Raw genomic sequence first — 16,013 nt, forward strand, 5'->3', positions numbered from 1 at the left:
CCCCAAATATTTCTTCAATGTAGATTCCACCAGGAGAGATTCATGTGGAAGTTGGGTTTTGTCAAATCCAGGAATAGGAACCACTCTATACAGAGAATCCAACTTACGCAGAGCCACAGGGATAATAAGTGGTGTTCATGACATTCTACGGGATACTTTTTATAAAAATCTGGAAGGGGAAGCTTGATCAGTTCCTTAGGTGGTTGATCATAATCTAAGGCCTCTAAGAACTGCATAGAACATTTGGAGTCAGCTTCAAGCGGGATGGATAAAGTTTCTGACATTTCACGGAGAAACTTAGAAAAAGAGGACTTCTCAGACAATGTAGGAATCTCCTGAGATGAATGATAAGAATTATCATCTGAAAAACCCACATCTTCAGATAGTAGAGGATCCTGTTCAGAGTCTCCCCAGAGGTCCGAATTTTTAACAGAATGGGGGCAGTGCCGAGCACTCGGTGTTGAAGGCTCAGTATATTTTAACTTCTGCAATGCCTTCCGGGACTGCACTGGAGTCAACTCTGGTGATGTGTGTGTCGAGGATGACTGGTGCCGGCGAGTCAATGGTGCCGATTCCTTTGTGGGAAACATCCACACCAGAGGATTCTCTACTGCAGGTGCAACCGGTGTCGAGGGCTCAAACCGGACTGGCACCTGGGGAGTCGGTGTCAACACAGGCACAAGCTGGGTCGGCATCAGCATTTAGAAATGCTCACCCAGTTCCTCCCTAAGCAAATTGTCAACCTTTTGCTTGAGGGTAAGCACCAGTACCGCTGGCTTTTTCGCCGGTATCTTCAGTGCGGCTCTACACTCCAGCGATGAGGAGGCACTCACCAATATCGGGGCAGAGCAGAGCTTCTTCGAGGCCGGCAGGACTTGACTCACTGCTACTTTGGCCTGAGGCCCAGATGGGGTGGGAGAAGGCTGTTTACCCGCAGAAGGATACGACACTGAGGGTGTTTCAGTCTGTGTCCCCTTCCATCCCAACGCCGAATAGAAGTCGCTGTTGGATGAGCCAGTTCTTCAACATTCTCTTCTGTAATGAAGAACAGTGGAAACCGGTCTCTGGACGGTGCTCAGGTCCCAAACACTGGAGACACCAGAGATGCGGGTCAGTCACAGAAATGGGACGAGCACAACTTTCACACTTTTAAATACCCATCTGCGGGCAGGACATCAAAGGGAAAATGGCCCCAGCGAGATTGAAGCCGAGGCTAAGGTGGAGGAACAGGCCCTGCCGGGCCAAACCCGCGAAAGGGAAAACACACAAATGTTTTTGTTGGGGTTTTTGGTTTTTTTTTTTACAAAGAAATAAAGAAAAAAATTGACTGAATACAGCCAAAAAAGGGAGAGCAAAGAGTGAAAAACACAGAGGACTTTAATAGATGGCTTCTAATGCCATGGCTTCTAATTCACCCATCTTATTTGTAAGGCTCCTTGGGTTCGTGTACATACACTTGAGTTTGCGGCTTGTTCCTTTCTTGCATTTCCTTTCATCTTGTGTCCTTTTCGATGTCTCTTGCTTGTAATCTGGTGAGTCTTTCCCTCTATCTTCTTGCATGGTATCCTCTGGGTATACCGATTCCCGAACCATCGACTCTCTCTCTCTGTCGACTGTCGGCTTTCCCCTTCTTCCTAGTTTAAAAACTTGACCATTTCTCTCTTGATGTTGCTTGCAAGTAACCTTGTTCCGTCTCTGCTGATGTGAAGTCCATCCTTCCTGTAGAGCTTGCTCTTCCCCCAGAACGTTGTCCAGTTGTGTATGAAGTGGAATCCTTCTTCCTCACACCAGCGCCGCATCCACGCGTTGACTGCTTGCAGCTCCATCTGCCTCTTCTGCCCTGGATACCTCAATAACAGACTATGGACTTTTCCTCCAAACTTTTCTTAAAACCAGCTATGCTATCTACTCTTACCACATCCTCTGGCAACGCGTTCCAGAGCTTTACTACTCGCTAAGGCGAGCGTTAAAGGTGCTCGCCTTAGCGAGAGTGCCTTAAGAAGGGCGAGTCACTGCAAAGAAGAGCAGAAGGGCAACCACAGCAGACACAAAGGACACACAAGCAACCAGCAAGCAAGAGGAGCAGAGGGCAACCACAGCAAACATAAGAACATAAGAAACGCCTTCACCGGATCATACCTAGGTCCATCTAGTCCGGCGATCCGCACACGCGGAGGCCCAGTTAGGTGCTCTCTGTTGGAGACCCGGATTTCCCGTATCCCCCGATATGATTTGCAAGAAGGTGTGCATCCAACTTGCGCTTGAAACCCTGAACACTAGTCTCTGCCACAAGCTCCTCTGGGAGAGCATTCTAAGCGCTCACCACTCGCTGTGTGAAATAGAACTTCCTGACATTTGTCTTGAACCTGCTGCCAGACAGTTTCAGGCTATGACCTCTTGTCCGTGTCACATCTGAAAATGTCAATAATGCTTCTTCCTGGTCTATTTTGTCAAATCCTTTTAATATTTTAAAAGTCTCTATCAAATCCCCTCTCAATCTTCTCTTTTCGAGGGTGAACAGTCCCAGTTTTCTGAGGCGTTCTTGGTAGCTCAAATTCTCCATACCTTTGACTAGTTGTGTGGCTCGCCTCTGCACCCTCTCCAGTAAAGTCACATCCTTCTTGAGGTATGGAGACCAGTGCTGGACACAGTATTCTAAGTGCGGTCTGACCATTGCTCTGTAAAGTGGCATTATGACGTCCTCCGACCTACTCGTGATCCCTTTTTTAATCATGCCCAACATCCTGTTTGCTTTCTTTGCTGCCGCCGCGCATTGAGCTGATGGTTTTAGGGTTCTTTCTATCAGGACCCCCAAGTCCCTTTCTTGTTCGCATTTGGCTAATGTCGCACCCAATATTCTATATTCATGTTCTTTGTTTTTCTTTCCCAGATGCATCACTTTGCATTTGTCTATATTGAAATTCATTTGCCACTTTATTGCCCATTTTTCCAGCTGATTCAGATCCTTCTGAAGATCCTCACAGTCCCTTGGAGAGCCAACCCCCCGACATAATTTTGTATCATCTGCAAACTTGATTATATTGCATGTCGTTTCCTCTTCAAGGTCATTTATAAAAATATTGAACAAGATGGGCCCAAGAACCGAGCCCTGGGGCACGCCACTAGTCACCTTCTCCCAATCTGAGAATTTCCCATTTATGATCACCCTCTGTTTTCTGTTCTCTAGCCATTTGCCGATCCATCTGTGCACTTCACCACCTATTCCATGACTTAGTAATTTACTCATAAGCCTTGCGTGCGGGACCTTGTCAAACGCTTTCTTGAAGTCCAAGTAAATTATGTCCACTGGATCTCCACTATCGATTTGTTTGTTCACCTTGTCAAAAAATTGAAGTAAATTTGTCAAACATGACTTCCCTTTCCTGAAGCCATGTTGATTAGAACTTATTAGGTTGTGCTCTTCCAGGTGTTGTACAATGGTATCCTTAATTAGTGCTTCAATTATCTTCCCAGGAACTGATGTGAGACTCACAGGTCTGTAGTTTCCCGGTTCACCTCTTGATCCTTTCTTGAAAATTGGGATGACATTTGCTATCCTCCAGTCATCCGGTATTTGCCCTGTTCTGATTGACATGTTAGCTAAGGATTGTAATAGTTCGCCAATTTCTATCTTAAGTTCCTTTAATACTCTTGGGTGAATCCCGTCCGGTCCAGGGGCTTTATCACTTTTAAGTCTTTCAATATGAAAGTATATCATGTCCAACCCCACATGTACTATTGCGAGGCTCTCCTCTATGCTTCCGGCGAATATCCTCTTTGTTTCTGGCATTGTTGTAGTATTTGTAAAGACAGAGGCAAAGAATGAATTTAACCTATCGGCAACCTGTTTGTCTTCTTTTATTGACCCTTTCTTACCTTGGTTGAGAGGACCCACTACCTCTCTTGCTGGTTTCTTTCCTTTTATATATCTAAAAAAGGGCTTGAAGTTTTTGGTTTCTTGCGCTATCTTCTCTTCATAGACTCTTTTGGCGTCTTTTACCGCTTTATGACACTTTTTCTGGTCGATTTTGTGGCAGTTCCAGGCCTCCGTCGTTTTATCCCGTTTCCAATTTTTAAACGAGTTCCTCTTATCCCTCACTGCATCCTTCACCTCTTTGGATAACCAAGCTGGTTCACCTTTGATCTTTTTTCGCCTTCCTTTGGATATCTTCGGTATGTAAAGATTCTGTGCTTCTGTAATGGTGGTTTTCAGTAGAGACCATGCTTGATCAACTGTTTTGATTTCTGCTGTCCCCTTTTTGAGCCGTTTTTTAACCATGGTTCTCATGCTGTCATAATTCCCTTTTTTGAAGTTAAAGTTTGTGGCTTTAGTCTTGATTGGTTTCCCTTTTCCAATGCCAATGGTAAAGTTGATCGTATTGTGATCACTTGTCCCCAGCGGGGCCGTAACCTCTATATCTGCTGCCCTTCCAGTAATGCCATTTATGACCAAGTCCAGGATTGCGTTTCCTCTTGTTGGTTCTCCCACCATTTGTTCAAGGAAGCAATCTCCTATCATTTCCAGGAATCTTGTCTCCCTGGCGCAGATTAACGTCCCCATTTTCCAATTTATCCCTGGAAAGTTGAAGTCCCCCATGATCGTTACATTCCCTGATTTACATCCACGGTTAATTTCCTCCATCATTTTATTGTCTGTTTCTTCAATCTGTCCCGGGGGTCAGTAATAGAGGCCAATTTTAATGTCTGCTTCTTTTTGTCCAGGAATCTTTATCCAGAGGGACTCCAGTTTACCATTTGCTTCCGTCTCCCCTACTCTAATAGATTCTATCTCTTCTTGGACATACAGGGCAATACCCCCCCCCCCTTTTTGCCCAATCCTATCTCTTCTGTATAATTTATATCCATTTAATGCCGTGTCCCATTCATTTTCTTCATTCCACCATGTTTCTGTTATTCCTATGATATCCAGTTGTTTTCTTTTTGCTAGTTCTTCCAGTTCGCCCATTTTGTTTCCTAAGCTTCTGGCGTTCATGTACATACATTTGAGATTTGTTTGTGCCAATTTCCTGGATTTAGTGGTCCTCGTTTCCCTTTTTATATCTATCTGATCTTTCTCATTGCCTTTTGTAGTTTCTTCGTGTACTTCCCCTATATTTTTGTGGTTGCTTGAAGTTTCCTCCTCAGGATATCCTGGTGTCCAGTCCATCGACTGGTTGTCGACTGTCGGCTCTCCCCTGATTTTTAGTTTAAAGCCTTCTCAATGAACTTCCTCATGTTCTCAGCCAGGACTCTAGCTCCCTGTTTGGTGAGGTGTAGGCCGTCCTTTCTATAGTACCTGCTTCTTCCCCAGAATGTTGTCCAGTTTCGCACAAAGTCGAAACCCTCTTCTCCGCACCATCGCCTCATCCATGCGTTTACTTCCCTCAGTTCATCCTGTCGTATTGCGTCCGCTCTCGGTACCGGGAGGATTTCCGAGAAAGCCACCTTCACCTCCCTGACCTTCAATTTCCTTCCGAGTGAGCGGAGTTGGTCCTTCATTTCCTCCCTGTTGTATTTCCGTCCGCTAACATCGTTGGTTCCCACGTGTATAATCACGACGGTATCCATTCCTCCGCGTCGTCTATGATCCTGCTAGCCACATCCTTCACTCTTGCACCAGGCAGGTAGGTGACCAGTCTATCGTCTCTTCCTCCCGCAGTGTGGCTATCCACATTTCTTATGATGGAATCTCCAACTATGATCCCAATCTTCTTTTGTTGGAGGTTCCTCGGGGGTCTTAAGTCCGTATCCATGGTGTAAGTCCTGTCTTCCTCCTTCTGTGGTGCAACCCCAGATTGACAATCATCTCTGCTGAGTATGTGGACATTTACGGCCTCCGTTGCTACCTTTCCATCAATTAGATTGGTGCAACCAGCAAGCAAGAAGAGCAGAGGACAACCACAACAGACACAGAGGATACACAAGCAACAAGCAAGCAGGGGTAGCAGATTTAAAATCAGGTGAGGGACCTCACAGTAACACCAAGGACTCTACAGAAGGAAACAGGGAGAAGCTACTTCAGACAGCAGACCAAGAAGCGTACAGCAATAGAATCAGCAGACAGAAGCAAGATGTTATTGTTGAGCTACTCAGTTTTCTGCACCGTTTGTCTTATGTATGACTACCTCCCCTCTGGGAGGCGGTCTTATATATGCACTCGATGCGAGGAACTGGAGGGCCTAAAGAAACAATTGAGACTCCGGGAAGGCAGAATTCCTTAGCAAAGCAGCAGATGAATCCAGAGACAAGTGGAATATAGCTCACATCGACCAGCAGGTGGAGATAGAGAAACTGATTTTCCGTTGGCCTTATAGCCTGGTGTTGCTCCTGTTGAATCAGTTTTGCTCTATCTCCCAGCGGTTGTGGAGCTATCTCTCTAGCTCCTGGATTCTGGCTGTGCCTGGTGTGTATTTCTCTCCTCTGTTGAGCCTTTGACTCTTCAGTAGGACCGGGGTGCCTGGCTGAGGGGTGCCGGCTTTGGGAGCTACACCTGGGCCCCCCCAGGTCCCTTCTTCACCCTTCCCTCCGTTTGATTGAGGGTTTTCCTGGCTCTCGGCGTTCTTTCTTCATTCCAGTTGAAAAAAAAACAAAAAAAAAACGCCCCCTCCTGAGCTGAGCTGTGCCCTTTGGTGTCGGCTTTCAGGCTCAATTACCAACTTTATCCTGACGGCAGGGGGGCGGGCCGAGAGTGGGGTAAGTAAATTGCTGCTTTATTTTTCAATTTGCTGTTCTGCCTCGAGTGCCGGTCTGGTTGGGGAGGCGGTAGCGTTTTCTCAGTGGAATTTGGTTGTTAAGTTCGGACCAGGTGATGGCAGAGGATTCGCGTCTGAGGTGTTTACTCTGCGGATCACGTCGGACTCCGGCGGGATTGTGCTCAGCCGGTTGCTTTGATACACCGGCTGAAGATGCGCTTTTACAGGCGTGTGAGGGGGCCATTTCCCGCGTCCGGGAGGCGCGCTCGACGTCCCCGCCCCTCGCAGTCGGCTCTGACTCGCGGCGGGGCTCTGCCGCGGCTGAGGGGGAGTCGACAACGGGCGGGGAGTCAGAAGCGTTAGTGGGAGCAGTGGCTCCGCTCTCCGGCGCCGAACAAGTTAATTCAGTGTCAGTTGGTCTGGGCTCATTCACACCGGAGTTCGTTATGCTTATGCATAAGGCTTTTATGTTGCAGAGCGGTCAGCCTGCTCTCCCGGTTCCTGTGAACTTGCCGGTTCTTCCAGTACCCTCTTCCTCGGCTGTTCTCCTTAATGTGGAGACTGGGGGGAAGGCGGGTGGAGAGGTTTCTTAAGAAGGTTTCTACTTCTACCTCCTATGCAAGAGTTTGGAGAGTTTTTGAGACATGGTGCGGTAAGCAGGGTATTGCGCCCTTCCAGGCGTCTCTGACGGCTATTCTTTCTTTTCTGCAGGAGGGAGTATCTAAAGGTTTAGTCTTTAACTCGCTAAAGGTTCAGGTGGCGGCCATTGCTTGTTACAGGGGCTGGGTGTCTCGCTCTGCGATCGCCTCACACCCGGACGTGGTTCGATTCCTTAAGGGGGTTCACCATATCCGTCCGCCGGTCAAGCGCACCTGTCCAGCATGGAGTTTGAAGCTGGTCCTCAATAAGTTGCAGGCGGCTCCGTTTGAGCCTCTGTCGGCAGCGACTCTGAAAGATGTCACGTTAAAGACAGTGTTTTTAGTAGCTATGGCATCTGCAAGACGAGTGTCGGAGCTTCAGGCACTGTCTTGCAGGGAACCTTTTTTACGCATTTCAGATGCGGGTGTGTCGGTGCGGACGGTACCGTCCTTTCTTCCTAAGGTGGTGTCTTCGTTCCACGTAAACCAGAGTTTATTCCTCCCGGCCTTTCGGAAGGAGGATTGGGGGACGCGTTTCTCGTTGTTACGGTTACTGGATGTACTCCGTATAGTTCTTCATTACTTAGAAGTGACTAACGATTTTCGCCGGTCAGATCATCTCTTTGTGTTATTTGCAGGGGCACACAAGGGTATGGCTGCGTCTAAAGCTTCAATCGCTCGTTGGGTTAAAGAGGCGATTGCGTCGGCTTATTTGTTGGCAGGGAAGCTCGTGCCGGAGCAACTTCGTGCTCATTCCACTAGAGCTTTGGCGACGTCTTGGGCAGAGTCCGGTGGTTTGTCTTTGGAGGAAATTTGCAGAGCGGCTACTTGGTCTTCGGGGAACACCTTTTCAAAGCATTACCGTCTGGACGTGGCGGCCTGTGCGGAGGCAAGTTTTGGCGCTTTGGTAATTGCAGAAGCGACATTGTCGTCCCACCCAGTTTGAGATTGCTTTGCTACATCCCACTTGTCTCTGGATTCATCTGCTGCTTTGCTAAGGAATGTAAAATTATGTCCTACCTGTTAATTTTCTTTCCTTTAGAAGCAGCAGATGAATCCAGAGCCCCACCCAGATGGCTCTCTATGGGTCTATTAGATTCTAGGTTCAGTTCGGATATCGTTGGTGATTATTTTCTTACATTTCTCATTGGAAGGTTTAACACTGGAATGAAGTTTTTTCTTTTTCTTTGGGTGCTCATACTCCTTTCCTGGGATGCTTGGGCAAAATGCATAACTGATTCAACAGGAGCAACACCAGGCTATAAGGCCAATGGAAAATCAGTTTCTCTATCTCCACCTGCTGGTCGATGTGAGCTATATCCCACTTGTCTCTGGATTCATCTGCTGCTTCTAAAGGAAAGAAAATTAACAGGTAGGACATAATTTTACATTACTCCCCCTATGTTTTCCTTTCCTCCCCCGGAGGTCTGGCATCTTTCCTTTTTTTCATCTCCATCCCCCGCAGCTGCAGCAATGGACCCTACCATCCACAGATCCACCATCTCTCCTTTTCTCAACTTCCCTTTCATCCAGCATCTCTCTTCTGTGTCCCTGTCCCTTTTCTCCTCTCCAGTAGTGTCCCCTTTGTGTCCCTGTTCCTCCATGCCCATCATTTTATCTCTGTTTCATTTCTCTCCCCATATCTAGCCTTTTCTTTCTCTCCTCCTTACCTCTTGTATCCCCTTCCACAGGTACAGGCTTTCTCTTACTATCTCTCCTGCCATCTTGCACCCTGCCCACCTACTTTGGAGCAGTATCTGTCCCTCTAGTACCCTTCCCCTTGTGGTCTTACGTTTCTCTCCCTCTCTCCATTAGTCCAGTACCTCTCCTCTGCTTTCCTCCCCCTCTTTTTGGTTTGGTCTCTCTCTTCCCTTCACTTCACCCCAGGTCTGGCATCTCCCCTCCCCTCTCTTCTTCCTCCTCCCTCTGCACAGGCCTTCCCCCCGCCATGATAGCTTGCTCCCCCCCACAAGCTTGTATGTTCACCCAGCTTCCCCACTTTTACCTTAAGCTAATATGGCAACCTGCAGGATCGCTGGTGCTACAGTGATTCCTGCAGCTGCTGTCATCCTCAACGGCATGTTCTATCTGCCGCGATCCTGATCCTAACTTCAGAGGAGGGGCGGGACCGTAGCAGAGAGGACGTGCCAATGAGGATGACGGCAGCTGCAGGGATCGCTATAGCACCAGCGATCCTGCAGGCTGCTGTTTTAGCTTAAGGTAAGAGCGGGGAAGCTGGGAGAACATGCAGGACTTTCCGTCTGACCCTCCCCCCTCAAGCAGGAGTGGTAGCGGGTGGCCAGCAAGAGGTTGTGCTGCCGCTCCTGCTTTAGGAAGGCACGGGGGAAGGGTCGGTCATCGAATCGGGAGGTTGATTTTATAAAAAAAATTGAATCGATTCGAATCGATTCACCTGATTTGAATTGGTGAATTGATTCGAATCCTGAATCAGTCAGCACTAGTGTTTACCACCAAATCTTGATATTCTATTATGTACCCTTCCCAGGTGATCCCAGCAAGTTCTCAAGACCTCCTAAGCACATGCTCTTTTACAGCAAAGTTCTGCAAGTATACCACAATGTCCTTCGGCTTCTCAGTAGAGTGTGAGCCCAAAGCCTGATGTGCTTTTTCAGTTCCCAGCTCCAAGGACTCATCTTGCAGGATTCACCTCAATAGTCAGCTAACCACCTCGTTGCATCACGATAGGGCCTCTTATCTGGAAGCCCCTGCACCCGCAAAATATTTCTTTGGGTGCAGTTCTTGAAGTCCTCCACCTTATCCAGCAGGTTATGGAATTCACCTCTGACATCCTCCAGGCCACGTTATACACCAGTCGCATTCTCCTCAACCATCTCCACCCTGGTTTTCACATACTCGCAAGCTCATGTCTGCCAGGTCAGACCGAATCTCTTTTAAAGCCTCCCACACTTGAGCAGCTACCCTCGAGATTTCTGCCTTTACCTTCTGCAGCCATTCTCTCATTCTTGTCTCTGGTGAGGAGAGTGAAGACCTCTCACATTATAGGAAATTAACCTAAGTCCCTCCCTGACCCTTATAAATTTTTCAAAAATTGCTGCACTTCTGATTTCCACCGGCATAGCTAGCTCTCCTACCCTGACCTCTGCAGCCTCCACTGTCTATTGCCTGCTCGTCTCATTGGTCAGTCCCACTCCATGTGGTGAGCAGCCTGCTAGCTTCTCTCCTTTTTGGGACGCTGCCTTGTCCCACTGAGTTTTTTCTTCATGGCCATGGAGAGCTATCAGACTTGACCACTGTCCATAAAAAAGGAGAAAGGCGTGATTTGATATTTTAAAGTCAGGGACTTGCACTGGCTAGGTTTGGAGCTCTCAAGTTAAGCTCCCATTCAGTCTGGTGATATCATTTCCTCCCTCCTCCTGGGAGATTCTAACAACCGATGCTAGCCTTTATGGTTGGGTGAGTTATTGCAATGGACACCCAGTTCAGGTTCATTGGATACTGGCTTAGCAAAAGTGGTTCATAAATCAACTAGAACTCTTAGCCATTCAACTGTCACTTCAGGCACTGGAGAATTCTCTGGAAGGCAAGGCAGTCAGTCTTCTCAAACAATGCGACAGTAGTGGCCTATGTCAATAGGCACCATTACACCTAGAAGCTCAACTCCTCTTTCATGAGCAAAAGCTCATTTGCAGGCCCTTTCGGTTACGCACATAGTGGGAGTGGAAAATGTGCATGCCAAATTTCTCAGTCAGCAGACTCTCAACCTAGGGGAATGGTCTCTGTACTCCCAGATGTTCACCTCCATAGTTTGGTGATTGGGGACATTCACAGATGGATCTGATGACCTCGACTGTAAATACAAAGGCAGATCAGAAATGCGATATTGGACGCTTAAGCTTGCTGAAAGCTGGGCGTGGTATCACCCGGAAGTGGCTTTGGGTGACCTTAAGCAGCCCTAGGTGTCTCCCTAGGGCTGCGATAAGCACCTGAAATGTAGGCCAACAAAAACTGGTCTACATTTCAAATAGACGGAACTGTTGTGCTGATCGTGGCAAGGAAATCTCACTGCTGCAATCAGCTGAGTGGTCACATCAGGGAACTTGCCCCTCCATAAAGTCGGCTGGCAGGAGGGATATCCATTCACTCCTGCTGCCACCCCTGATACCCTACCCGACACCCTCCACATCAGGAGGGCTGCCCATTCTCTCACACTGCCACCCTTAACACTCTGTGGCAGGAGGGATGCTCCTCTGGCTGCCATCCCTGTCAATCTCTATCCCCTGACATTCCCCAACACTCACCCAACATTCTCTGACATTTCCCAACACCCACCCATCACTGCTATATTTTTTGCATAAAATGTCTTTTTATCATTTTTGATGACAGAATGTTTTCCTATTCTTTTGTGGTTGTTACACGGTATTAGTGGTGTTCTAAGGAATCCAACCCCACTTGTTATAAAAAGCATATTGGAGACTACCGTATTTTCACGCATATAACGCGCGTGTTATACGTGTTTTTACAAACCGTGCATACCCTTGCGCGGTATACGCGTGAGCGCGTTGTACAAATTTTTTTTTACATAGTTCCCCCCCCCGACGTCCGATTCACCCCCCGCAGGACCGCTCGCACGCACCCGCACCCCCACCCCGAAGGACCGCCAACTCCCCGACTCCCCGACACGATCGGGGCAAGAGGGAGCTCAAGCCCTCTTGCCCTAGCCAACCGCGGCACCCCTGACACGATCGAGGCAAGAGGGAGCTCAAGCCCTCTTGCCCCTCCGACTCCCCGACACGATCGGGGCAAAAAGGAGCCCAAGCCCTCTTGCCCCGCCGATTCCCCAACTCCCCGATAATATCGGGCCAGGAGGGAGCCCAAGTCCTCCTGGCCCTGGCGACCCCCCCCGCTAGTTGTTCGGGCCAGGAGGGAGCCCAAACCTCCTGGCCACGGCGACCCCCTACCCCCACCCCGCACTACATTACGAGCAGGAGGGATCCCAGGCCCTCCTGCCCTCGACGCAAACCCCCCTTCCCCCAACGACCGCCCCACCCAAGAACCTCCGACCGCCCCCCAGCCGACCCGCGACCCCCCTGACTGACCCCCACGACACCCCCACCCCCCTTCCCCGTACCTTTCTGTAGTTGGCCGGACAGACGGGAGCCAAACCTGCCTGTCTGACAGGCAGCCAACGACGGAATGAGGCCGGATTGGCCCATCCGTCCCAAAGCTCCGGCTACTGGTGGGGCCTAAGGTGCCTGGGCCAATCAGAATAGGCCCGGGAGCCTTAGGTCCCTCCTGGGGGCGGGGCCTGAGGCACATGGGCTCAACCCGACCATGTGCCTCAGGCCCCGCCCCCAGGAGGGACCTAAGGCTCCCGGGCCTATTCTGATTGGCCCAGGCGCCTTAGGCCCCACCAGTAGGCGGAGCTTTGGGATGGATGGGCCAATCCGGCCTCATTCCGTCGTTGGCTGCCTGCCGGACAGGCGGGTTTGGCTCCCGTCTGTCCGGCCAACTACAGAAAGGTACGGGGAAGGGGGGTGGGGGTGTCGTGGGGGTCGGCCAGGGGGGTTGCGGGTCGGCTGGGGGGGCGGTCGGAGGTTCTTGGGGGGGGCGGTCGTTGGGGGGAGGGGGGTTTGCGTCGAGGGCAGGAGGGCCTGGGATCCCTCCTGCCCTTAATGTAGTGCGGGGTGGGGGTAGGGGGTCGCCGTGGCCAGGAGGGTTTGGGCTCCCTCCTGGCCCGAACAACTAGGGGGGGGTCGCCAGGGCCAGGAGGACTTGGGCTCCCTCCTGGCCCGATATTGTCGGGGAGTCGGCGGGGCAAGAGGGCTTGGGCTCCCTTTTGCCCCGATCGTGTCGGGGAGTCGGGGGGGGGCAAGAGGGCTTGAGCTCCCTCTTGCCCCGATCGTGTCGGGGGTGCCGCGGTTGGCTGGGGCAAGAGGGCTTGAGCTCCCTCTTGCCCCGATCGTGTCGGGGGTGCCGCGGTTGGCTGGGGCAAGAGGGCTTGAGCTCCCTCTTGCCCCGATCGTGTCGGGGAGTCGGCGGGGCAAGAGGGGAAGCAGCAGGACACCGGTAGGAGCTTCTACATGATGGGGGGGTCGGGAGGCTGTGGGGGTGCGAGCGGTCCTTTAGGGTGGGGGTGCGTGCGAGCGGTCCTTCGGGGTGGGGGTGCGAGCGGTCCTGCGGGGGGGGGATGAATCGGACGTCGGGGGGGGGGGGCATCAGGCTTTCAGGGTGGGGACAGGACTTCAAGGGGGAGAGGAGAGTCGGGGCGGGCGACTGGAGAGTCGGGCAGCATGCGTGGTATACGGGTGTGCGCGGTATACAAAAATTTCTGTACATAATTTTGTGTTTTCCGCGCGCTATACCCGTGTGCGCGTTTTACACGGGTGCGCGTTATCTACGTGAAAATACGGTAGTGTTATTTCTTTACTGATTAATTGTTCTTTTTCAATAAAACAGATTTTACATAAAATGTCTTTTTATCAATGTATCATTGTTGAGTGTTAAAACCTAAAAGTTATAGCTATAATGCCAAGAACTGTGTCCCATTAAGCAAAATAATAGCAAATTTAAAAAAACAACAACTGAGTTTTTTGTAATCAGTAGCTTTGAGGAACCCCAGGATGGGTTTAAAAAAATTATTTTCTGATCAAGCACAAATTCATGGCAACTTTAGGCTTTTCTGGACAACCCTACCCAAACATACATGCCTGATCCTGTAAATTGAGATATAGAAAATATATCACTGTATCACACCAAGTAGGCACTTTTCAACTTTTTTTTTTTTTTAGTGATAATTGAAGAAAATCTAGAAACTTTAAATGTCTGGGGGATTTGGTATAAAGAGATAGAGAAGAAAGGGCTGTATGTTGTGTATTTTTGTCTTTGTGTTTATGAACAAAGCTTAGATGTGTATCTATGAGAATGTATATGTGAGATGGATGGACTGTCCCAAAACACACATGCTATTTGCATTATTTGAACTGATCTTTATATTTTCTTATATTTATTTCATTGTATAGAGTTCTCTCAAGCAATACCAACAAATTCATTTGGAGTACATTCGAGTGAAAGAAGAATGTGACAGAAGTGATGCTGTGTATGTATGCTTTTCAGGAAATATTAAAATTTTCTGAGCAAATGTTTATGAAGGATGCTATGTATAATTTGTTTTCAGCTGTGATTCAAAGCTGTTGACAGCAATGATAAATAATTTAATGCTGCATATAAAACAAAAAATAACAAGGAAACAAAAAACCCCATGGGGAACAGATGAACACAAAAAATTTGGGGATAGGTCAATACACATCAAGATTAGGTCTTGAAGAAGGCAAAATATATTTATACTAGTCGTTAAGCCTGGCCTAGATCAGGGGTATATGTATTATCTCAAATGCTGCTGAACATTGTGCAGCATAAAATGTCTAAAAACGATCAGCTTAGATGAAGCACTACTAAACTGTCCAAAAGCTCGTTCCTGCAGTCAGCATGGAAAATGCGAGCATGCACTTGTCTACATTCAGGGACTACCACATCTCCATTCTTCTTTCTATTTGCCTTCTGTGGTCCTGTTTCTGGTTATTTAGCTGTAAGATGAACCATCTGCTTCCAGCTAGAGAATGACATGGTGACAAAATTCACCACTGTTCCTGTCCCCATGAATAACAGTGGGAAACCATCTCTATATTATTCTTTAAGGAGAGAGGGAAGAATCAGAGTATGGATGGACACAACCACTGACCCTCAAGCCTTACATTGAAGAATGCTGGTGTAGAAGGACTGAGGTTAAGATAGACACTAAAGAATGACATGGGATTGTTTACCGCGGGGATGGGAATGGTAATTAATTTTGTCACCGTGCCATTCTCTACTTCCAGCAAACAACTCTATAGCCGAAAATAAGAGTCTTGGGAGAAGAGTAGCTGGAAACAGAATATCAGAAAGAGGCTCAGCAGGAGCAGGACCACTGAAGACAAATAGAGGAATGAAGGTGTGATAGTCCCTTAACGATTTTCAGAGGACTAAAGGTGGACAAGTGTATACTCACGTTTTTCCATGTTGATTGCAGGAATGAGCTTTTGGACAGTTTAGCAGTGTTTCATCCACCCTGATCGTTTTTAAACATTTTATACTGTATGACTTTCAGCGGCATTTGAGCTAATACATTGTACCCCTGATGCAGGGCTTTTAGGCTAAAACACAGGCCATGCTGGGTCCTTTTATATATATCTTGCCATCTTGAAGACCTAATCTTGAATATTAATTCCTGATTGATGTGTACTGTTCCATCCCCACTTTTTTGTGTGCTTATAAAATAAAATCATCTATTAATCTTGTTTTTTTGTGAAGACAAGAAGATGATACGATTGTTGCAGTCTGGTTCTTGACATGTCTAGGTAGGTAGAACCAACATTTCAGCTATTATGCTGTGACTTCAGGGTATACTATGAGATCTACAGTTTGTCATAGCACATACAGCAGACCTCATAGCAGATCCTAAAGAAAGTCACAGAACATAAGAACTGCCATCTCCGGATCAGACCCATGGTCCATCGAGTCCGGCGATCCGCACACGTGGCGGCCCAGTCAGGTATACACCTGATGTAGTTTTAGTCACCCATATCCCTCTATGCCTCTCGTAAGGAGATGTGCATCTAATTTGCCTTTGAATCCTAGCACAGTGGATTCCTTAATAACCTCCTTT

The 16,013-nt window shown here is 48.4% G+C and overlaps 1 protein-coding gene across 7 annotated transcripts in view; it reads left to right on the forward strand.

Annotated features, from left to right (window-relative positions):
- The window catches only part of ICE1 (interactor of little elongation complex ELL subunit 1), a 964,399-nt gene that overhangs the window by 358,268 nt on the left and 590,118 nt on the right, over positions 1-16,013 (forward strand). For 6 of the 7 annotated variants that reach the window (XM_033929748.1, XM_033929749.1, XM_033929750.1 and 3 more), the window contains one exon: positions 14,332-14,408. In XM_033929748.1, the coding sequence (XP_033785639.1) occupies positions 14,332-14,408 (77 nt within the window). Of the gene's footprint in view, positions 1-14,331; positions 14,409-16,013 lie in introns of those variants that run through there. The other variant, XM_033929753.1, reaches the window with a different exon arrangement.

The sequence above is a fragment of the Geotrypetes seraphini genome, chromosome 2 (assembly GCF_902459505.1).
Source record: "Geotrypetes seraphini chromosome 2, aGeoSer1.1, whole genome shotgun sequence".
Taxonomy (NCBI): Eukaryota; Metazoa; Chordata; class Amphibia; order Gymnophiona; family Dermophiidae; genus Geotrypetes; species Geotrypetes seraphini.